Source organism: Myxocyprinus asiaticus, chromosome 14 (genome assembly GCF_019703515.2).
Source record: "Myxocyprinus asiaticus isolate MX2 ecotype Aquarium Trade chromosome 14, UBuf_Myxa_2, whole genome shotgun sequence".
Taxonomy (NCBI): domain Eukaryota; kingdom Metazoa; phylum Chordata; class Actinopteri; order Cypriniformes; family Catostomidae; genus Myxocyprinus; species Myxocyprinus asiaticus.
Window position 1 is genome coordinate 1,042,601 of NC_059357.1, and position 23,561 is coordinate 1,066,161.

A 23,561-nucleotide genomic window follows, 5' to 3' on the forward strand; every position below is an offset into this window, starting at 1 on the left:
AATGCCTTCACGCTGTTGCATTCACAAATGAAAGTATAATAACAAATTACAGGCTAATTTAAAGGTAGTGTCAATTTTAAAAGTTAGTTCATCCATAAAATTAAAATGCTGTCATCATACATACACCCTGTTGTTCTGAACCTTAGACATTTTAATTCTGTGAAACACAAAAAGAGATTATTATTAGGGACTGGCATTCTCAGTCACCATTTTCTTTCATTGCATCTTTCTTTTCTATTTAAGTGAGTGACTGACTGAAATTCAATATTGCAATATCTTCTTTTGTGTTTCACAAAATAATAACATACAGGTTTGAAACATACGGAGCCCCTTAAGATGACCGAGAGGGAGGATTTTTCCCCCCCTGAAATATTTTGCATTCCAAGAGAAAAACAAAAAACAAAATGTGGTTTTAATACAGTAACCATAGTTGAACAGTGGTATTTGTAGTTAAAGCATAACCACAAAACATACTATGGTTTTAGTAACCATATTTTAACTGTAGTGAAACCATTGTAATAACCAGGGTTGTGGAGTAACAGAATACATGTAACGGGATTACGTATTTAAAATACAAAATATAAGTAACTGTATTCCACTACAGTTACAATTTAAATCATTGGTAATTAGAATACAGTTACATTCAAAAAGTATTTTGATTACTGAAGAGATTACTTTGCATTTTATTGTCATTTGTTTCATTTAATATTTAGTCCTTTCAGATGGAAAACATTTATACATATAAATGATGCGATCCAAAGTGCATTTGAACAGCGGTGAAACACTTTCTTATGATGTGTTACATTCATACGAGCAGACAGAGAAGTAAATTTGAAGTAAGTTTGGAGCAGAAGAAATAGAAATAAACCTTGTGTAAATTGTCAGCTTTACACTAAGATAAAATGCTATTTCTAGCCATTTTACATGCACATGTTACCAGACACGATCATATATTTATATCAAGAAAATTCACGTTAGATCATAATTTCTTTTTTTCTAGTAAGACCTTTGATATTAGGGCAAAAATCATATTCTTGATAATAATTTTTTGTATTGTTTTCCTGTAAAAATATCTAAAAATCCTTAAAACAAGATCAATTAGATTGATCTTGTTTTAGAAACAACACTGCATAAGATATTTATGTTTTTCAGAGAATGTATTTTTAACATGTGTATTTTGTCTTACTGTACTGGTAGAGTTTTTATAGTCAAAACAAGTGAAAAAAATCGTCATGGTTACTGGTGTAACCTCCGTTCCCTGATGGAGGGAACGAGACGTTGGTGTCGATGTAGTGACACTAGGGGTCACTCTTGGGAGCCCGAGACACCTCTGGTCTTTGATAAAAGGCCAATGAAAATTGGCAAGTGGTATTTGCATGCCACTCCCCCGAACATACGGGTATAAAAGGAGCTGGTATGCAACCACTCATTCAGGTTTTACGCTGAGGAGCCGATATAAGGTCTGGCCATTTCAGCGGGTAGTTCAGCGTTGTGGCAGGAGGAACCAACGTCTCGTTCCCTCCATCAGGGAACGGAGGTTACACCAGTAACCATGACGTTCCCTGTCTGTCACTCACTCGACGTTGGTGTCGATGTAGTGACACTAGGGGTCCCTATACAAAACGCCACAAGGCTGAACTGTGTTACGTGAACTGGCGGTGTGTGGTGGGCAGACTTGCTGTGTGCCTCATAGCCAGCGCACCAGGTCGACACGTAACCTCCCCCAACACAGTTATGAGTGTCGAACGGCCCTTTTTGGGGACAAGTCGACTACCCAGAGATAGAGACAGGCTTAACGCAGTCGTGGCCTCTTTCCCCTTCTCTTTTTCCACTCCCTAAAAAAGAAGGGGGATTATCTGACTGGGCCACCAGGTCTAGTTGGGGGGTGTCCCTCCCAAGGGGAGGACACCGCGGAGACCACACCTCGCCCCAAGAGAGGGGGGGGATATTTAAGTGGAAGAATACATCACATGGTCTTTCCAACCATGTGGAGAGCCTTCAAGGTAGATCCTGCCCAATGGGGGAGGAGTTACTACAACATGGAGACTGAGGGGCTCTGCCCAAGGAAGACGCAGTTTGCCAGCAGGGAAATGAACTAGCAGAAGATATAGATCGCATGGGGTTAGCCTTACAGGGAACCGCCACATGCGGAGCACCTACCCCAGAACCGGGCTCTTAGTTAGCGCATGTACTGGGCTGGCAGCGAGTCTCTCCGAAAACTCGACTGCCACAGGGCTCGGAGGAAGTCAACCAGGGAACAACTTTTGTGAACACTACTGGGAATTAACAGCGCACATCTTCAGCTCAAAAGGAGGTGGAAGGCGCTATGTGCAAGCGATACACCCGGCCGGCTATCACGGGCTTATCCGCTTGTGTTGCGTGCCACTACCTGGGATGAAACCGGTTCCACCCGGAGGTTGTAGAACCTTACAAAGGTGTTGGGTGTTGCCCAGCCCGCTGCTCTGCAAATGTCTGTTAGAGAGGCACCTCTGGCCAGGTCCCAAGAAGCCGCTACACCACGGGTAGAATGGGCTCATAGCCCTACTGGGGGTGGCATGTTTTGGGCGAGACATGCCATAGTTATGGCGTCAATGAGCCAGTGGGCGATCCTCTGCTTGGAGACAGCGCTTCCTTTCCGCTGTGCACCAAAGCAGACAAAGAGCTGCTCAGAGATTCTAAAGCTCTGCGTGCGATCCAAATAGATGCGTAAAGCACGCACCGGACACAGCAACGACAGGGCTGGGTCTGCCTCCTCCTGGGGCAGCGCTTGCAGGTTCACCACCTGGTCCCTAAAAGGAGTGGTGGGAACCTTGGGCACATAGCCCGGTCAGGGGTCTCAGGATCATGTGAGAATAGCCCGGACCGAACTCCAGGCACGTTTCGCTGACAGAGAACGCTTGCAGATCACCTACCCTCTTGATGGAAGTGAGCGCAGTCAGGAAGGCAGTCTTCAAGGAGAGTGCCTTAAGCCCGGCTGACTGCAAAGCTCAAAGGGGGCTCTCTGTAGACCCTGAAAAACTACAGAGGTCCGATGAGGGAACAAGGCGCGGCCTGGAGGGATTCAGCCTCCTGGCACCTCTTAGGAACCTGATGATCAGATCATGTTTCCCTAAGGACTTACCGTCGACTGCGTCATGGTGTGCTGCTATGGCAGCAACGTACACCTTCAAGGTGGAAGGGGATAGCCTCCCTTCCAACCTCTCTTGCAGGAAGGAAAGCACTGATCTGACTGCGCACCTCTGGGGTCTTCCTGATTTGAAGAACACCACTTAGCGAACAGACGCCACTTAAAGGCATACAGGCGCCTCGTAGAGGGAGCCCTAGCCTGAGTGAACGTGTCTACCACCGCAGGTGGGAGACAGCTTAGATCTTCCACGTCCCGTCCAGGGGCCAGATATGGAGATTCCAGAGGTCTGGGCGTGGGTGCCGGATGGTGCCCCTTCCCTGAGAAAGAAAGTCCTTCCTCAGGGGAATTTGCCCAGGGGGAGCTGTCACGAGGAGCGTGAGGTCCGAGCACCACATCTGGGCGGGCCAGTAGGGTGCTTACCAGGATGACCTTCTCCTCGTCCTCCCTGACCTTGCACAGGGTCTGTGCGAGCAGGCTCACTGGGAGAAAATGCATATTTGCGAATGCCAGGGGACCAGCTGTGTGCCAGCGCGTCTATGCCGAGGAAGGCCTCAGTGAGGGCGTACCAGAGCGGGCAGTGGGAGGATTCTTGGGAGGCGAACAGGTGCACCTGTGCCTGACCGAATCGACTCCAAATCAGCTGGACCACCTGAAGGTGGAGTCTCCACTCTCCCTTGAGGGTAACCTGTTGTTACAGCGCGTCCGCCAAAGTGTTGAGGTTGCCCGGGATGTGAGTGGCTTGCAGCGACTTGGTGCTGCTAACTCCGTTGGAGGAGACGGCGGGCGAGTTGTGACATACAGCAGGAGTGCAGACCGCCTTGGCGGTTGACATATGCTACTGCTGCCGTGCTGTCTGTCCGAACTAGCACGTGCTTGCCCTGGATCAACGGACGGAACCTCCGCAGGGCGAGCAGAATTGCCAGTAACTCGAGGCAGTTGATGTGCCAACGCAGCCGCAGACCCGTCTAGAGGCCGGTGGCTGCATGCCCGTTGCCAACAGCGCCCCAGCCTGTTTTGGAGGCATCTGTCATGACCACGACGTGCCTGGAGACCAGTTCTAGGGGAACACCTGCTCGTAGAACCGAGAGGTCGGTCCAAGGGCTGAAAAGACGGTGACAGACCGAAGTAATGGCCACGCGGTGTGTCCCGTGGCGCCATGCCCGTCTCGGGACTCGAGTCTGGAGCCAGTGCTGAAGCGGCCTCATATGCACCAACCCGAGCGGGGTGGCCACCGCCGAGGATGCCATATGCCCCAGGAGCCTCTGAAAAAGTTTCAGTGGAACCACTGTTTTCTGTTTGAACACCTTCAAACAGGCCAGCACTGACTGGGCGCACTCGTTAGTAAGGTGCGCCGTCAAGGAGACTGAGTCCAACTCCAAACCGAGAAAAGAGATGCTCTGAACCGGGAGGAGCTTGCTCTTTTCCCAGCTGACCCGAAGCCCTAGTCGGCTGAAGTGTGAGAGCACCAGGTCCCTGTGTGCACATAACACATCTCGAGAGTGAGCTAACATTAGCCAGTCGTCGAGATAGTTGAGAATGCGAATGCCCACCTCCCTTAACGGGGCAAGGGCAGCCTCTGCGATCTTCGTAAAGACGCGAGGAGACAGGGACAGGCCGAAAGGGAGGACTTTGTACCGATACGCCTGACCCTCGAACGCAAACCGCAGGAAGGGTCTGTGTCGAGGAAGGATCGAGACGTGAAAGTACGCATCCTTCGGGTCTACTGCCGCGAACCAATCTTGATGCCGGACGCTCGCTAGAATGCGTCTTTGCGTCATCATCTTGAACGGGAGTCTGTGTAAGGCCCGGTTCAGTACTCGCAGGTCCAAGATTGGCCGCAATCCACCGCCTCTTTTCGGTACAATGAAGTAGGGGCTGTAAAACCCCTTCTTCATCTCGGCTGGAAGGACAGGTTCTATCGCATCCTTCCGTAGGAGGGTAGCGATCTCCGCGCAAGGTAGCAGCGTTTCCGACTTTCACCAAGGTGAAGTGGACACCGCTGGACCTGGGCGGATGCCCGGCGAAGTGAATCGTGCAGCCGAGTCGAACAGTCCGGACCAGCCCTCGTGACGGACTGGAAAGCGCAAGCCATGCGTCCAAGTTCTGCGCAAGGGGGACCAAAGGGACAACGTCATCGGATGTACCGGCAGATGGGGCCTCGCGGCGGGGCGGAGCTCGGGGTGCCACACCACATCGTGGCCGTGCTGAGTCCGAGGACATCGAAGCACTTACCTGGCTCCTTGTGACCACCCCCGGAACAGCCTGGGACGGGGGAGGAAGAGGCCTGTCCTCGTGACCCGTGGAGACTGTCACATCGGGGGCGGATTTGTGCCACAGCTGGGCGCTCAGGGCGAGTGACCGCCGCTGGAGCGCCAACCAGCCAAATGGAGTGGTGGACGGTGGTCGTGATGCCAGCCGTACACACCGGATATGTGACCCAGGGAACAAGGAAACCACTCTTGCTGAGCTCTTGAGTACTGCAGCCACTTGGGCATGCAGCGCAATTAAATGCAAAAGGTAACAAAAAGATGAAGATCTGCTTACCAGCTCCAGAGCAGCGGGTTTTGTTGTCCCTGGGTCGCCCGTCTCAGGGGCGCTTCGAAGACCTCCGTGGGTTCTTCGGTGCCGGCTGTGAGACGGGTGGCATCGGCTTCCTGCGGTGGGCTCCACGCCGGGGCCGGGCCGGAGGGGCGGGCTGCGGCGGAGCCGGTGCAGTCACCGCAGGGGGATGCCCTCGGCGATGAGTAGATGGGGTGCGGGATCTTGAGCCGCGCCGGGGCAGGATAAGCCAGCTAGCATCCATCTACTGCTCTACCATCGAGAACTGCTGGGCAAAGTCCTCGACGGTGTCGCCGAATAGGCCCGCCTGGGAAATGGGGGCAGCAAGGAATCGTGTCCTGTCGGCCTCACCCATCTCGACCAGGTTGAGCCAAAGGTGGCGCTCCTGGACCACTAGTGTGGCCATCGTCCGCCCGAGAGACCGCGCCGTGACCTCCGTCACTCGGAGAGTGAGGTCGGTCGCCGAGCGCAGTTCCTGCATCAATCCCGGGGCGGAACTACCCTCGTGCAGTTCCTTTAGCACCTTGGCGGACTTGCAGGAGAGCCATGGCGTGCAGGGCGGAGGCGGCTTGTCCAGCGGCACCGTAGGCTTTGACCGTCAGAGACAACGTAAACCTACAGGCCTTGGATGGGGGCTTTGGGCACCCGCGCCAGGTGGCGGCGCTCTGCGGGCATCGGTGCACAGCGAGCGCCTTTATCCACCGGGGGATTGCCGAATAACCCTTGGCCGCCCCACCATCGAGGGTAGTGAGAGCGGGGAAGCTGAAAAGATCGGGACCGGGCAGTGAAAGGTGCCTCCCGCAACCTTGTCAGCTCTTCATGCACTTCAGGGAAGAAAGGAACAGGGCGGGGCGTGGCTTTGAGCGGTGCCGCAAGCCCAGGAACCAATCACAGAGCCGCGAGGGTTCAGGGAAGAGCGGTGAAATCCACTCTAACCGATGCTCGCGGCTGTCCGGGAAAGCATGTCGTCATCTCCGGGTCAGCCTGTGACTGGGCGATCGACCCCGAAGGGAGGAGCCCAGCTGAGGCTTCCGACTGGACGAGCCCGCTCTCTGATGCTGCGCTCGAGAGCTCATCACTTTCGTGGGCTCCGAATAAGAGGTCGAACTCGCCGTGAGACGAGCCGGCGGACTCACCCAGAAGCCCGATCGGGGCAGACGAGCGTGCTGGGGAATGGGAGGTCCGCGGGCGGATACCCGGCGGAGGCGGTCCCATTGGGGTCCCCAAATCGCCCCCAGTGCTAGCCGCGCTGGCCTCAAACCCGTGGGTAAAAGGGGCGGGAGCCTCTGGGGTGGCTCGCTTTCTTACGAAGGCGAGCCGCGACCGCAACATTGCCATGGACATATTCTCGCAATGAGAACGTGACCATCCACGAACGCTGTCTCCGCGTGAGCAGTGCCCAGACACGAAAGACAGTGATCGTGACCGTTAGAAGGCGAGAGATAACGAGCACAACCAGGAATAACACACAATCGGAAAAGCATCTTTAAAAAGACGTTCCGTGTGTGCGCTCTTTTAGAGAAATATATACTCTTTTAGAGGGGAAAAATGCTCTTTCAGAAAATATACTCTCTAGTTTTTCTGCCGAAGCGCCCAGGGGAGAAGCCGCTGAAATGCGCTGTCAGATCCAGCAGGTGAATGAACAGTAGTATTCAGCTCAGCGAGCATGACCGTTCGGCTCCGAAGAGAAAATCTGAATGAGTGGTTGCATACCAGCTCCTTTTATACCCGTATGTTCGGGGGAGTGGCATGCAAATACCACTTGCCAATTTCCATTGGCCTTTTATCAAAGACCAGAGGTGTCTCGGGCTCCAAAGAGTGACCCCTAGTGTCACTACATCGACACCAACGTCGAGTGAGTGACAGATAGGGAACTACCAGTGCTGAAGAAGTAATCCAAAGTATTTAGAATACGTAACTGACCTTGAGTAATCTAACGGAATACATTACAAATTACATTTTACAGCATGTATTCTGTAATCTGTAGTGGAATACATTTCAAAAGTAACCCTCACAACACTGGTAATAACACAGGACAATGAAAAGTATGGTAATAAAATTTGAATTTTGTGGTTCCTCCGGTTTTACTCCCATAATTAAACTATTGATACTGCTGGAAAAAAAAAATTAACCGTTATGAAAATTAAACCTTGTTTTACTATAGAAACCATTGTTTAACCATGGTATTTGACAACTATTAATATATGATTTACCATGTTTACTAAAGTCATATTTGCTACAATTTTACTAAAATAAAACCATGGTTAATTTATTGCGAGGGAGAAATAATAAAGGGATAGTTCACCCAAAAATGAAAATTCTCTCATCATTTACTCACCCTCATGCCATCCCAGGTGTGTAAGACTTTCTTTCTTCTGCAGAACACACATGAAGAAAAATAGTAAAATGTTGTAGCTCAGTAGGTTCTTATAATGCAAGTGGATGATGATAAACGTCATCCATACGACACCAACTGTTAAATTAATGTCTTCTAAAGCGAAATGATCACTTTTGATGTGAAAAGATAAATATTTAAATACTTTTAATAAACTTAAATCAGCAGTATGCACATGTGACATGATCGCGTTGGCATGTTCACGCGAGAACTGACACACGGGCAACCCACATGGAAGAGCAGCGCTGTTTACAGATGAGGAGGAGGAACGCTGTACAGAAGCTCCGTTGATTTGAGTTTAGATCTGTATTTATCTGTTTGTTTACTCACAATGGTGCATTTATGTGCTTATCCTGGATGTCTCAACCAAGAGAAAAATCTGAGATTACGCCTGTAACATGCCAACGCGAATTCATCACACGAGAGACGTGTACGCAGCGCTCTCGTGAATGCGTATACGGCAGCTAACCGAAAGTGATGGTTTAGAGTTAAAAAGTACTTAAATATTGATCTCTTCACAAGAAAAGCAATTGTATCGCTTTAGAAGACATTAATTTAACAACTAGAGGAGTATGGATGACATTTATGCTGACTGTGTGTGATTTGTGGAGCTTCAAATGTCTGATCACCATCCACTTGCATTATAAGGACCTACTGAGCTATTTTACTATTTTTCTTCAAATGTGTTCTGGTGAAGAAAGAAAGTCATACACATCTGGGATGGCATGAGCAAATAATGAGAACATTTTCATTTTTGGGTGAACTATTTAAGTTAAGCAAACCCTTAGTGACAATATGCTTACAATTATATCTAAATGTTTTCTTAAAGGGATAGTTCACCCAAAATATTTCAATTCTCTCATCATTAACTCACCCTCATGTCATCCCAGTTGTGTGTGACTTTCCTTTATCTGCAGAACACAAATGAAGATTTTTAGAAGAATATTTCAGCTCTGTAGATCCATACAATGCAAGTGAATGGTGACCAAAACTTTGAAGCTCATAAAACACATAAAAGCAGCATGAAATTAATCCATAACACTAGAGTGGTTTAATCCATGTCTTCTGAAGCAATCTAATGAGTTTTGGGTGAGAACAGACCAAAATATAGCAACTTTTTCATTATAAATCACATCAGCAGCCTCCTTGTTAAAGATTAGGCAATTCAATTTGATGGAAATGATCACTTTTTTTTTCACTGCCTAATGTTTTTATTTTGGGGGGAACGGTATTTTTTATTTCTACAAGTAAAACACAATGTTAATTAATTATTTGGTGTGTGTGTGTGTGTGTGTGCTGTGCAGTCAAACACGTAGGTTATTATATTTATATATATATAGTAATATTTAAAGCCTAAATAAAGCCTATATATATTGAAAGCTTTCATTTGTAATATTTATGATTATTTATTATGATTATTTTATCAAAGACCAGAGGTGTCTCGGGCCAGAGCATTAAGCCTTGCGGCTGTATTCTTAAAGTCAGATGTTTTACCGAGGTAGGAGCGAGCCGAAATTCTAATTAACCAGTAGAAGCAGTGAGAGTCACGAGCTGTAATTTGCGACTGCACCGCGTCCAGTTCAAGCCAAGTTCTCAAAGTAACTCGGCAGAATTTACGAGAGAAGGGTCGTGAGCTGACAGAGAGGCTGCCTGTGACGATGGCGAGATTGCGTCTGTGTCGGCAGCAGAACTGCAGCAGTCTGTGTAGGCGAGGAGGCGGAGCTCTGTGTATGGCTGGCCTATCACAGAACGATGTGGACAGACACAGCTAACAGCTGGTAGTACTGCCCAATAAGGATTTTTCTTCATCACGAGTACGGATATTGACACATTTCACTCGGATGATACTCGTACTCGTAAAAAGTACATTATCCGTACCGGATATTTGTTTCAGCCGAGTACTCGCTCAACCCTAGTTGTCGCTGATGTCATTTCCAGTCAAAACACATTTCAAACGACAGGACATGGAGTCGCAGACAGGTCTAGATATTTAACCTGCTAAATATCTCTCGGGCATCTACAACGCATAGGCACATCTCTCAGATCGCATCTTTGAAAATTCACACATAGCGATTGTCATTCACGGGAGCGAGCACCGATTTGCCTCTGATTTCGGGCTTTTGTCGGCGATCTCCATTAACTGTCGGCGAGTGGAAAATCAGGGCTAGAATCGTGTAGTGTAATAATGAAGGTACCTAACTTTTGAAACAACGTTCGTGCCTATGATGCCTTAAAAAGCCACCTTTAGAGGCGGCTCACTAGGTTTTAAGAGACCCATGGTGTTTTTCTAGATAAAGCATATTTTAATAATATATGTCTTTTTCTATTCCGTGTTTTAAAACTATCAAGGAGTTATTTATTTTTTCTAATTTATATTATGAGTTAATGTCTGATTGTGTAAACACACAACAAACAATGTAGAATTATAATATTAGCCATCAGATTATCGGCCTAAAAAATAATAATCAGTGTAACAATGAGTAAACTCATAATTGTATTTTGTGAATAAGAGCATGGCTGTATGATCATATGCACTGTAACATAAATGAAATGACACTGGAAGCTTTGTGCTTTGAGAATAAAGATGTGATAACAGTTGTAATGTATCCTGACAGAGACGCAGGGTTCATTTACAAAAGCAGATTTAATGAGCAGTTCTAATCAGTGAATGATACAAATACAGAATCAGCTATCAAATTATCAACAACAAACCAGGCATTTCAAATGATTCAGTACAGACAAAACTAGTGATAAACAATCCCAGAGGCCGTGATCTAAGGGTGCTTTCACACTAGCACTTTTGGTGCACACCCGGGGTCAAATAACGTACAAGTTCATTTTGTTTGGATAATGTGAACGCTTGAAAAGGTGGTCTGGGTTACGGTTCATGTGAATTCCAGTATGGTTCACTACTAATATGGTCACAATCGTACCAATCAGGGAAGTGAACCGCTTGTGATGACGTATAATTTACATCTTTGCAGGCTTGCGATCACAATTATTATGGTAAGTATAGTGCATTTCTCCTACCTGCTTGTGTCCAAATACACCGTCTTCAAAGAGCAGCTCACATTCTTCACATCTCTTGCAAAGCATCCACGGGTTCGCGGCAGACAAACGCTAATATTCATCACATCATTGTACATTCAGTGCATCAGCAGGAGACAAACACAAGTGTTGTACTGTGCATGGCAACTTTTTGTGGTAAATTAAAAGAGACATACTTGAATACTTTACTTAATACTTAATACTTCGCTCCTGAAGTTCGCAGACGACGCTAATGTCATCGGCCTCATCCAGGATGACGATGAGTCTGCATACAGAAGGGAGGTTGAACAGCTGGCTGTCTGGTGCAGTCAAAATAACCTTGAGCTCAACATGCTCAAACCAGTGGAGATTATAGTGGACTACCCCAACACTGACCCCCCTCACCATTCTAAACAGCACTGTGGCAGCAGTTGAGTCATTCATGTTTCTGGGCACTACCATCTCACAGGATCTGAAGTGGGAGACACACATTGACTCCATTATGAAAAAGGCCCAGCAGAGGTTGTACTTCCTTCGCCAGCTGAGGAAGTAACTGTATATCTGTATATAAAATTACATTAAACAACATTATTGTGCTATTATATATTTCTCTTTTTTTATGTCTTATTTTTTTATTATTATTTTTATGTCACTATATGTATGTTTAAATGTATATGTTTGAATGTATGTATATATGGTTGCATTCTCTTTGCACTGGAAGCTTCTGACACCATGACAAATTCCTCGTGTGTGCAAGCATACTTGGCAATAAAGCTCATTCTGATTCTAATAAAAAAAGTGACGTCTTCTCGAGTTGTTACCTAGTTACAGTGGTAAAACATCCTGGTTACTTGCATAACCTCCATTCCCTGATGGAGGGAACGAGACGTTTTGTCGATGTAGTGACACTAGGGGTCAATCTTGGGAGCCCGAGACACCTCTGGTCTTTGATAAAAGGCCAATGAAAATTGGCGAGTGGTATTTGCATGCCAATCCCCCGGACATACGGGTATAAAAGAAGCTGGTATGCAACCACTCATTCAGGTTTTATGCTGAGGAGCCGAGACAAGGTCCAGCCATTTCAGTGGGTAGTTCAGCGTTGTGGCAGGAGGGACACAACGTTTCGTTCCCTCCATCAGGGAACGGAGGTTACACAAGTAACCATGACGTTCCCTATCTGTCACTTACTCGACGTTGTGTCGATGTAGTGACACTAGGGGTCCCTGTGAAAAACGCAGCAACAGGCTGAACTGTGTTACGTGAACTGGCAGTGTGTGACGGGCAGACAACTGTGTGCCTCGTAGCCAGCGCACCAGACCGACACATAACCTCCCCCAACATAGTTATGAGTGTCGAACGGCCCTTTAGGGACAAGTCGACTACCCAAAAGATAGAGACAGGCTAACCCAGTCGTGGCCTCTTTTCCCCTTCTTTTTTTCCACTACCTAAAAAACAAGGGGAATTATCCGACTGGGCCACCAGGTCTAGTCGGGGGGTGTCCCTCCCAAGGGTCCCTCCCACCTTGTGTCCAGGGCAGTAAAAGGTGCTTCCCACGATTTTGTCAGCTCCTTGTGCACTTCCAGGAAGAAAGGCACTGGACCGCCCGGGAAAGCATGTCCATCATCTCTGCATCAGCCTGTGACTGGGCAATCGTCCCCGAATGGGGGGGCCCAGCTGAGGCTTCTGACTCCGACTGGACAAGCCTGCTCTCCGATGCTGTGGTCGAGAGCTCATTAGCTTCGCAAGCTCCGAACAAGAGGTCGAACTCGCTGTGAGACGAGCCGGCGGACTCATCCGGAAGCCCAATCGGGGCAGACGAGCATGCTGGGGAATGGGAGGTCCGCGGGGGGATACCCTTTCTTACGAAAGCAAGCCGCGACCGCAACGTTGCCATGGTCATGTTCTCTCTTTTTTCTGCTGAAGCGCCCAGGGGCATTCTCTGCAGTGCACCAGTGCAGAGGAGGGAGAAGCCGCTGAAATGCGCCATCAGATCCAGCAGAAGTGAATGAACAGTCATGAGAATTCAGCTCAGTGAGCATGACCGTTCGGCTCCGAAGAGAAAATCTGAATGAGTGGTTGCATACCAGCTCCTTTTATACCCGTATGTCTGGGTGAGTGGCATGCAAATACCACTCGACAATTTTCATTGGCCTTTTATCAAAGACCAGAGGTGTCTCGGGCTCCCAAGAGTGACCCCTCGTGTCACTACATCAACACAACATCGAGTGAGTGACAGATAGGGAACTGCTGCTGCTTGTACTCACGCTGATGATGTAATCGGACTGTGGTTCAGACCCAAATAATATGATGTGAACACAGACCAGCGCAGGCAGCGAGAAGGGGGAGGAAATGAACTCCGGTTCATTCCAAGCAATCGAACCAAGTGTAAAAGCACCGTAAATCTCTGAATCATGAGTCAGGCACACTAATGCAGACAAGAATTAAGTTTTCTTATTGTAGCTAATAGTGGAGACATGACAGATACAATCAACCAAAACTGTATATTAGAATTTAAATACTTAAAGGATTAGTTTACTCATCCCTGTGTTGTTGTAAGCCTATATGACTTAATTTCTTTTTCTGAACACAAAGGGAGAAATTGTGAATAAATGTTGTGCACAATGATGTCATACAATGGCAGTTTATGGTGACCACCTCACCAAGCTTCAAAAGAACACAAAAGTATAATTCAGAAGTCGAATAAATTATTCCATGAGACTCATGATTGTTATGAAAGCATTCGATAAGATTTGGTGAGAAACAAACTGAAATGTAATATATTATTTAGTGAAAATGTTCACTGACCGTTGATCTCCTGTGTGTGTTCATGATAGGGCACGAGAGCAACAATTCACGCAGCCCCCTCGACATTGGGGTGTTCAAGTGAAAACTTGTTTATCTAAAAACAGGTCCTCCACAGCGATAGTAACAACAGAACACAACACAGCTGCACACAAAACAGAGAACAGAACTTACTAAACATGTTTGCAATTTATTGTAGAAGAACTGATGCATTTCTATGCCCAGCCTTATTTATTTTTCTGTGAAAGTTTTGGACCGGTGCCAGTTCACAGTGGACAGAGTTACCCACGCGATGCCAAAAATAGTTAAAAGCGATGGATAGAATGTACCGTCACTCGTCATTGCCCGTAGAAGCGCTTCATGGAAATCAACGTCATGTTGTTGTGTCACGTGACTCGATGCATCAGAAGTTTAACCCTTAAATGACAGTCTGGAGTCTTGTGAACAGTATTCAATCTGTTGAAATTATTTAAAATGATGCGTTGCATATAGCGAAGACAAAATACAAGTCCACGCATGTGGACGAGGGGTCGCATGAGGTTAAATCTAGCTGTCCTGTGGAAAACATTCTTGTGGCATGGGGGGCATGGTCATGTGTCTGTCTGCAGGAGAGGGAAAGCGGTAAGACTCGTCACCTGGGCTGTAATTACTCTAACACCTGTCTCTCATTATAGTGATGGTGGAGGGAGACCTGATAAGGCTCGCCAGAGCGGCAGAGGAGAGAGAGAGACAGACCAGAGCCTACGTGTCTGTTAACAGAGAACAAGTGTTTTTGATTTAAGTTGAAATGCAGACTTTTTGTTTTATTTAATAATAAAGACTGACCTTGAACCTGTTTCATTGACTCCTGACTCCTCCACTGCCCACGAACTCAATCCTATCACAGTGCTCTTCATAAATGTTTAGTGAGTGTTTTTAATGGTTTTTATTAATAGCCAATGAACACAGTATCTTATAGATTAAGAGTGACCACACACTAGATAAAAGCTTTCGGAGAGTTTCATGGGTAGCAGTGTATAAGATCTGTGTTAAGTGTGGAAAGAGCCATGTATGTTTGAAATCAAGTGACCCAAGTTGGACCCAGCTCTCTAAAATTCTCATTTACATCCAAATGAGCTTTAGATATAACCAAGCAAATATTTTGTAACTACAATGCTTATTTCTTGGTAGAAACTGAGTAAAAGACCAAAAATGGGACATTTAAAAACTTAATACTGCTTTCACCTGCACTAGTTTATTATTTTCAACAACTTTTGAATCAAATGCACAGGAGTGTCATATCACAGGATTGTGGAATAATCATATTACGGAGTGAAGGACACATCTGTGCTGCCTTCAAAACCTGACCAGTTCATAGTAGGAATCGTAGTAGGCAAGATGTGATGTACACACTGGATACAGACAAGCCTCAATGTGTTCTCTACTCTCAGTCACATGACTCTCTGTCTCTTCCATAAATCCTTGTGTTTTTCCTCTACACTTTGTGACGCACCATTCCCATTGAAATTATCCATTCACATTTTCTGACACTGAGTAAACTCTAGTGTTTAAGCACCCTTAGTTTTCTAACACACACACAAATACACATACACATGTTCACACCTCTTTGAACTCATTCAGCAAACTGGACCAGCAGACCTTTGCAGTAGCTTTTAGAATTGCCACCCTTGTGATCCCTTGATGATATTTGGTCTTTTCCATTAACAAAATCTGAAACGCCTCAACATCAACGAGAAGACTCAGCAGAAGAAATATGCTCCTCACTCCCCTAATGATTAGGAATATGAAATTAACACACAATATCACTGTGTTTCTGGAAATACAGAATAGTTGCATGCATGAGTTATTGGTGTTGCCACTAAAACCATAAGTGTTTTGTTAAAGAACAATGTTGTGGCAGCAGGGGTGTGGTCAAGCATCCGTCCGGAGAGAGAGGAAGCGGTAAGGGCGCTTGCACTTGAGCTAGATTATGTCTAATACCTGTCTCTAATTCCAGTGAGCATGGGGAGAGCGGCATATAAGCAGCCACGCCACCAGCAGAGAGTGAGAGAGAGCCTGGCACAAGGAAGTCCATGGTGTCTATGAAGCTGAGTTTATGAGTGTTCGTATCTGTGAAGCTAATGAGTTTGTGAAACTACGTACCTGTGAAGCTAATGAATTTTGTGAAGCTGTAAGCGTTGAAGTTGCCAATTAAAAAATCATACCTGTGCCAGGAGAAACCCGTTTCCCTGTGTCCTCCTTTCATTCTGCTGTGGACCCTTTTACACTGGTGCCAAAACCCGGGAATTGAAGTTGGAGGAAGTACGCCCCATGGAGTCCTCCCAGTTGGCAGAGATCCTAAAGTCCCTCGCTGGCCTACACCAGTCCCACCAACAATCCCTGCTTGAGCTCTGGCAAGATCAAGATCGGCAGTTTTTCGAGGTCCTTCGAGCTCAAACAGAGGACCGGCATGCGATACGGAGCCTTCGCAGCCAGGAGAGAGAGCTGGCTGCGTCCCCGGACAACACAGCCCCATGCCCCCACCCACACTCTTGAAGATGGGGGTGGAAGATAACCCAGAAGTGTTCCTCGATCTCTTTGAGCACACCGCTGTGATCAATGGGCAGCCAGGCTCCTCCCGTTGCTGTCCGGGGAAGCCCAGCTCGCAGCACAACAACTGCCGGCAGCTAACCTCCTGGCTTATGAAGATCTGAAGAAGACCATCCTGCAGCGTCTTGGCCGCAGTCCGGAGCAGCATCGCCAGCTCTTCCAATCGATGAAGTTGGAGATGACCGGCCGCCCGTTTGCCTTCACCCAACGGCTCTGAGATGCCTGCCGGAGATGGCTGCTGGTGGGGGATCGCGACGTTGAGGGAGTGATCGATCAGGTGGTACTGGAGCAGCTCGTCCATCGGCTACCACGAGGAACGGTGGAATGGGTCCAGTGCCACCGTCTGGCGTCGCTGGAGGAGGCTGTCCAATTGGCTGTCTGATTCCCCCTCAGGTGGAAGTGTCCGCCGATGCAGGTGCGGGTGTGGCACCTAGGCCGGTCTGCTGGAGTTGCGGGGATCCGGGACACTTCCGGGATCAATGCCCTGTGATGGAGCGGGGGATGGTGGTCCGGATCCCCGACACTCCGCAGGCTGCCCCCGATCAGGCCGGAGCGTACCGGATACCGGTAAGAGTCAAGGGGGTTAGTCACCAAGCATTGGTGGACACGGGTTGTAATCAAACCACTATCCACCAACTCTTGGTTCAACGTGAGGCTTTGGGCACAACCAAAAGGGTGAGGGTGAAGTGTGTGCATGGGGATATTCACAATTACCCCGTGGTGACCCTTGTGATAAAATTAAATGAACGAATGATACATGGATTCAACACAGTTCTGAATTTATTGCTGAAATCAGGCAGGGGGTTTCCAGTTTCCAGCATGTTTTGCACAGGACTGGATTGGGAGAAAACATTTGAAAATGAAGTGTTATTTAATGTATTTCTATGAAAAATGAAACAAGTATGAGAGTTGATAGTGTTTAATGTTCTGTTGTTTTGGGATTTAGAGGAGTTTCTTTTTCTTTTCTTTTTTTTTTATAGGTTATTGTGGAGAAAAGTGGAGCTAATGGTTAGGTCGAGGTCGGGTACATTACTGAAGAATCAGTGTGAAAGGCTCTTAAAGATAATAATATTTTTAATGTATAATCTACAGTCATGTTTTAGTCTAACCCCACACTGAAGACTTTAAGACATTACGGACATTACAGCATCATTTATTGTAAGGCTGCTTTGAAACAATGTGTGTTGTGAAATACAAATAAAATGACTGAGGGATCATCAGTATAAAGACTGATGGGGATCTGTAAACTCTCAGCAGCACCATACTTATCATACAGTACAAATAAACATATACTGGATAATATATGCTTTAGACAAACTTTGATGTAGTCTTGAAACAGCCTGAATTGACAGTTTAAAAAGGTTTATTAATGTTTATTAACAGATAGTCAGAACAGTCTGAAGGTCTGTACTGAGATTAGTGGATGTACCTTGAAAACTCTGAAGAAATTTTGGTCTTGTTTAGTGATTCTGGAAAAAAACACTAAAATACACTGTAAAAAATAAATGTATTTTTACAGAGAAAAAACAGAAAAATTGTATATTCATTCCACATTTTACAATAAAAGTGTTCAATTCCCCTCAAATACATTTATTCACAGCAAATTTACATTTTCATTGTAATTTAACTCGTTATATGTGTTACAGAAAAAAAACAGGCATTCCCCTTTAAATGAAGGTAAACCTCATGATTTTAACGTGAAAATGTTTTTTTTTTTACTTGAGATTTCTTTAAAAATATGTCTGTAAAAAAAAAAAAAAAGGATTTCTTCCAGTGTAAAAACTAAAATAATTTTTACAGAGAAAATACAATAAAATTAAACATTAATTTCACATTTTTTAATAAAGGTGTTAAATTCCCCTAAAAATACATTTATTCACAGCAAATTTAACATTTTCAGCAAATATTTCTCATTGACAACAAATGTTATTTATAAAGTTGTTTTGAACTTTTCTTAATTTGACACTATATTTGCAACACAAGATATTATAACAGATATTATATATGTTAAGATATTATATACCTTAACATATATAAAAAAGTAAAAATTGACAGTCAAATATTGTATTTATTTTAGATGTAAAATTATGATTTCACTGTATAATTAATGTTAAAAATGTATATTATATCTAACAAGAGAATACATGTAGTTTTACACTAAACTATTGTTAAAATTACGGTGAAAAACAATAATTGGGCGTTCCCAGAATTCCCTGCGTGACCCTTCACATCTCATTATATTCTATGGAAATAGAGATGTTTCTTCTTATTCTTTAATATCAGTTATGTACTTTGGGGAGTTCTGTGTTATATTTGGATGTTTATTGCATTATTTTAGTATCACATGTGTTACTCTGATGGTGTTTTGTGTTCGTGTCTCTACATGTGTATTAATTATTTCTCCTGGATGATTCACTCTTGATGAACTTTAAGTCATCATGTGACCTTCTGTTGTTATTTAACAATACAGATCAAAACAAAACAAACAAACAGACTGGATGGGGAGAGTAAATGTTGAAATGAAGTGTTTTTACAGTATGATCAAATTGAACAGATTTCTATGAACTATGAAAGAGCTGGTTAAGAAGTCGTGTGGGATGGTAATACTCAATCTTATTTGATTAAATGTTAGTTGTTTAGTCTATGTTGGGTTATGATTTATATATTTAATATGAAATATCTCAAAGAAAAAAAGATGCAGATATTACTGTGATTTTCTGTTGTTACAAACATTTTACTGGTAAAATCCTCAGAGGAGTGGCAGCATAATTCCTGAAATATGGCAAGAGTGTGTGTGTAAATGTGTGTGTGAATGTGTGTAGATGTTTGTTAGTTACAGGATCAGAGAATGACACTTTTCCTCCGTCATAATCCAGATGAACTCTCACACGCTCAAGATTCTGTTTGACACGAAACACAGTGGAGGAAAACCGTGAGAGATATCCAAGATTATACTCCACACCCCAGACATCAGTGTTAAAGAAATCATATCCCTTCCTCTGGTTTGATGCTGTAGTTACTCCAAGAATCCAGTTTTTATTGTGTTTAACCTCCACATCCCAGCAGTGTGTTCCTGAGTTAAAACCCTCTGAACCCAGAACACACGAATAACAGTTAAATCTCTCTGGATTATCAGGTAATGTTTGTCTGTTCTCGCTGAATCTCACACTGGTCAGATCATCAGACAGGATCAGACGTGGATGTGCAGTGTTTGGATCCAGAATCACAGGAGCTGATGAGAGAAAACAATCAACAGATGCTTTTATTCTCATGTTCATATAATCATCAAGAGTGAATCATATACAGATTATTATGAATTATGAACACGTGTCATATTGATGAAACACTATCAGATATTTTCTGTGATTATCGTCAGTGTTGTTTTTAGTTACACATTATTATCAGAAACATTGAATCACATCAATACAAGAATTAAATACAGTATGTGCTGTAGAAATTGGAAATGTGTGTCCCATGTCAAAAGAAAGTGATATATTGGGATACTAAAATAATAAATGAAATAGAAATGTTATACGCTGTAAATACACTGTACAACAGTAACTTTAAATATTCAGTATGATGATCATGTTAATTTCAGCAGGTCTTGTTGATCTCTGTATCATTTATAAGTGTGTATAGTGTCCTGTATTGAAGGGGTGTGTTTACTTCTGTCTCTTCGGTCTGTTGATGAGTTGAACACATTCACTAACAATATAATCAAAAGGTAATCAAAGTCTTTTTAATCATGTGCATTTATTCAGGTTATAATTCTGAATGTTACAGGTCATGTGTGTATTTGACCTCTGAGGGGTGACTGAGAGTCTGATGAATGTCAGGAATAATGCAGAAACAGTGTTTACTCATTTATCCCGACTCCCAGAGAATGAATATGCATGTGAGTTATAATTAAACCATCAATCATATAATGATTAAATTAAGCACAAATTCTACTGTGTTTCAGTTTTAGGTCATTAATATACCACATGTATTTACTGACACAAATGCATTCTTATCATATTCAGTGTTGGGTGTAATTGGATTACAAAGTAATTAGTTACTTTTCGAGTAGTGTAATTTATTACATTTTAAATTCTTGTAATCAGATTACAGTTACTGACTTTAAATAAAAGTAATTACTTTTAAGTACATTTCTTGGGTTACAAATATTTCTAAAAATATTATTTATGTGTAAAACAGTTAAAATGTGAATTCATATGTTCATATGTGCGTCTGTTCACGTTTCTGTGACAGTTGAAGTGTGCAACAATGAACAAGGAGAAAATAGACAATATTTTGAATTTGTTGAACGGAAAAACAACGTTTGTGAGACGTTTGGTTTATGTTTTGTTCTGTCTAATGATGTCATTGCAGAGATTGATTGGAGTTTTAAGAGTCATGTGACTGAACAGGGTTGATGCAGAATTATAAAAATCGTTTTAAGACCATTTTTAACACCTGAGCAAATAAAAAGAATATTGTATGTCCACACAGAACAAACCAACACAATCTTAAAATTGGTCTTATGGGTCAATTTGACCCTTTTGAATTTTTAACACTGATTTACATAAACTTTAATTTAAGTTTTCAGCCTGAAACTTCATGACATCTTCCACAGAGGTGATCTGAACCTGGCAATGTCATATTTGTTAAATTTCATGTACTTATGCACAAAGCTAAAAAATTAAAAAAAGTACTGACGTTGTCCTTAAGGGTCAAATTGACCTTTTTTGTGTTGAATAAAAAAGCTTTTAATACAAGTTCTGTTTGCTCGATCTCTCTACTTTTGGTCTTAGATCATTCCACTTGATGGCAGCAAACACCAGAAATGTTTTTTTTCTAGCGCTTTCTATCATAACATTCAGATCTGAAAAACAGGGGGCGCCCCAACGTGGTTTGTGACTCCGCCCATAGACATCCAGTCTTTTTTGGAAGCCCCGCCCTTTCCCCATATTTTGTGAAATATCTCGGCTTCTGAATGGACTACAAATGTAATCTTGGTGTCATTTGAAAGCTAATAAATAAGGTTTGCAATGATGAATAACATTGTATCATAAATATTCAGGAACATATTTAAATGATTATAATAGGGTTTGGGTTTGGTTTATAATATTTGTTTTGCTGAACTGCATTTTTTCTGAACATGAGACATAACAGTGGATTATTTAAACACAAGCTGAGAGACGAGTAAAAATAGACTCATTTTGTAGAACACATCTTAAGGTAAGAGCTGATATAGAGTTTGTGGATATTTGGGGTTTACAGAAGCAGTGATCAGAGCAGACATGAGATTTATTTACTTTTTTATTCACAATTTCACTTTGAAATTCTTGATTTATATTGTAATTTATTCTGCTTTTTTATAGGTTTTTATTTGTTTGTTCGTGTGTGTGTGTGTAAATATTAAAATCTCACACATAAAGTGTAATAGCAGAGATGTTTGGTGGACTCACTCTTGTGGACAATGTCTTGCATCTTCTTCCAGACTCTGAATGTCAGGTTGCCCAAGTAATGTGGCACATTAATGAAAGCTCCAGAAGTCATCTGTGGATCCGGCTGTGAGCTCTGGACTCTGGAAGAACATTCAGGAGTCAGTACTGCAGTGACTTTGACTTCACAAGCATAGAGAGGAGACACTTACCTTTCCATTGTCACATTAAAGTTCTGCAAAAGACAAAAAAACACTTGATGATCTCCTCAAATGATCAATAAGAGCAGAAATCAATGATGAGAGTTTGACTGTCACCTTTAGAAATGAGACATCGTCATTGGCTTTCATCATTTCCTCCATGTCTTTGATTGTGTGTGAAAGAGCTGAGATGTGTGTGTTCATCTCCTCAAGCTTCTTCTTCATCATCTGACTCTTCTGCTCCTCTTCCTCTCTCAGTTCAGTGATTGTAGCTTCTTCTTCATCTCGGAGAAACTCATGAAGCTTCTTAAACTCCTCTTTAATCTGACGCTCTGTGTGCTCAGCTTGAGTCTGAAATCACATCAAATTCACTTCAATCAGCTCTGCATTCACACACATCACATCATTTATCACCAAATGTGTTTGATTGTTGATTCTGTATCCTCACCTTGATGTGTTTAACTGATTTATCAAACTCTCCTTTAATGTTTTCTGTGTGTTTGAGTTTCTTTTGTGAAGACTTCAGTGCTGTATTGAGTTTCTCCTGCAATTTAACAAAGTGAAAATCTGTGAAACTGCAGCTGCTGAGAGATTACTATGATATGTTCATGTATGTAATACATATTAAAATGGTTCAGGAAAATATTGTGTACATGAATGTTCTGATTTCGATGTTTAAAGCAATTGAACCTTCTTTGTAAATGAAACAAGATAAATTTGTCATACCTTGTAAGATGGAATAACTTCACAGATGGGGAGAAATTTGTGATTGGTATGTTTTTGTGAATCTCTGCACACTAAACACACCGGCTGTTTATCGTCCAGACAGAAGAGTTTGAGTTTCTCACTGTGTAAACTGCAGATCTCCTTCTCATTTCTCTCCTTCACAAACAAGTCACATACATTCTTCAATGCCAGATTACGAGGAGGTTCATCTCTTGAAGATCTTCTCCTGCAGACAGGACACTCCTGAGTTCTCTTGGTTTTCCAGAACTGTTGAAGACACTCTTTACACACACTGTGACTACACGACAGAACAACAGGATTCTTGTAGATTTCAAAGCACACGGGACAAGAAAGTTCTTCCACAGATAGTGAATCCATTTTCACTGTTTATAAAAGCTACAACGATCTGAACTTTCACTTTCTGAATGTTGCTTTCAATAATGAATAATCATCAGAATCACCAAAGATCTGCTGTCGACTCTGAAACAAACTTCACAAAAATCTTTTTTGAAAGTCTTTCCCTTCGTTCTTCACTGATCACTGAGTCCAAAAATAAAGAAAATAATCAGTATGAGAGTAAAGTGAGAAATAATAAGACAGTCACTTCCTGGTAAGTGTTTCATGAGGGTGGAGTTTCTGATCATCTGTGGGTGAAACAAAACACTTTCAAAATGAACATACAGTAAAGCTCAGGATCAGACACTCAATTA

The 23,561-nt window shown here is 43.7% G+C and overlaps 2 protein-coding genes across 3 annotated transcripts in view; one reads left to right on the forward strand and one right to left on the reverse strand.

The window, feature by feature from the left end:
• The window catches only part of LOC127451275 (ran GTPase-activating protein 1-like), a 67,174-nt gene that overhangs the window by 22,429 nt on the left and 21,184 nt on the right, over positions 1–23,561 (forward strand). The window lies entirely within an intron of this gene.
• On the reverse strand, positions 17,832–23,232 carry LOC127451296 (nuclear factor 7, ovary-like). The gene is made up of 6 exons (XM_051715869.1): positions 22,852–23,232; positions 22,574–22,669; positions 22,243–22,476; positions 22,138–22,160; positions 21,950–22,068; positions 17,832–19,731 (listed from the first exon to the last, which is right to left on the reverse strand). Exons 1-6 carry the CDS (start codon positions 23,227–23,229, stop codon positions 19,223–19,225), a joined length of 1,359 nt encoding a protein of 452 aa, XP_051571829.1. The 5' UTR covers positions 23,230–23,232; the 3' UTR covers positions 17,832–19,222.

Bases quoted from the DNA above. Each gene is read 5' to 3' on its own strand.
- LOC127451296 (XM_051715869.1), bottom strand. From the start codon at position 23,229: ATGGATTCACTATCTGTGGAAGAACTTTCTTGTCCCGTGTGCTTTGAA. The intron at 22,069-22,137 runs GTAAGTGTCTCC...ATGTTCTTCCAG, and splicing joins TTTAATGTGACAATGGAAAG to AGTCCAGAGCTCACAGCCGG. The intron at 19,732-21,949 runs GTGAGTCCACCA...TTCTCTCATCAG, and splicing joins GCAAGACATTGTCCACAAGA to CTCCTGTGATTCTGGATCCA.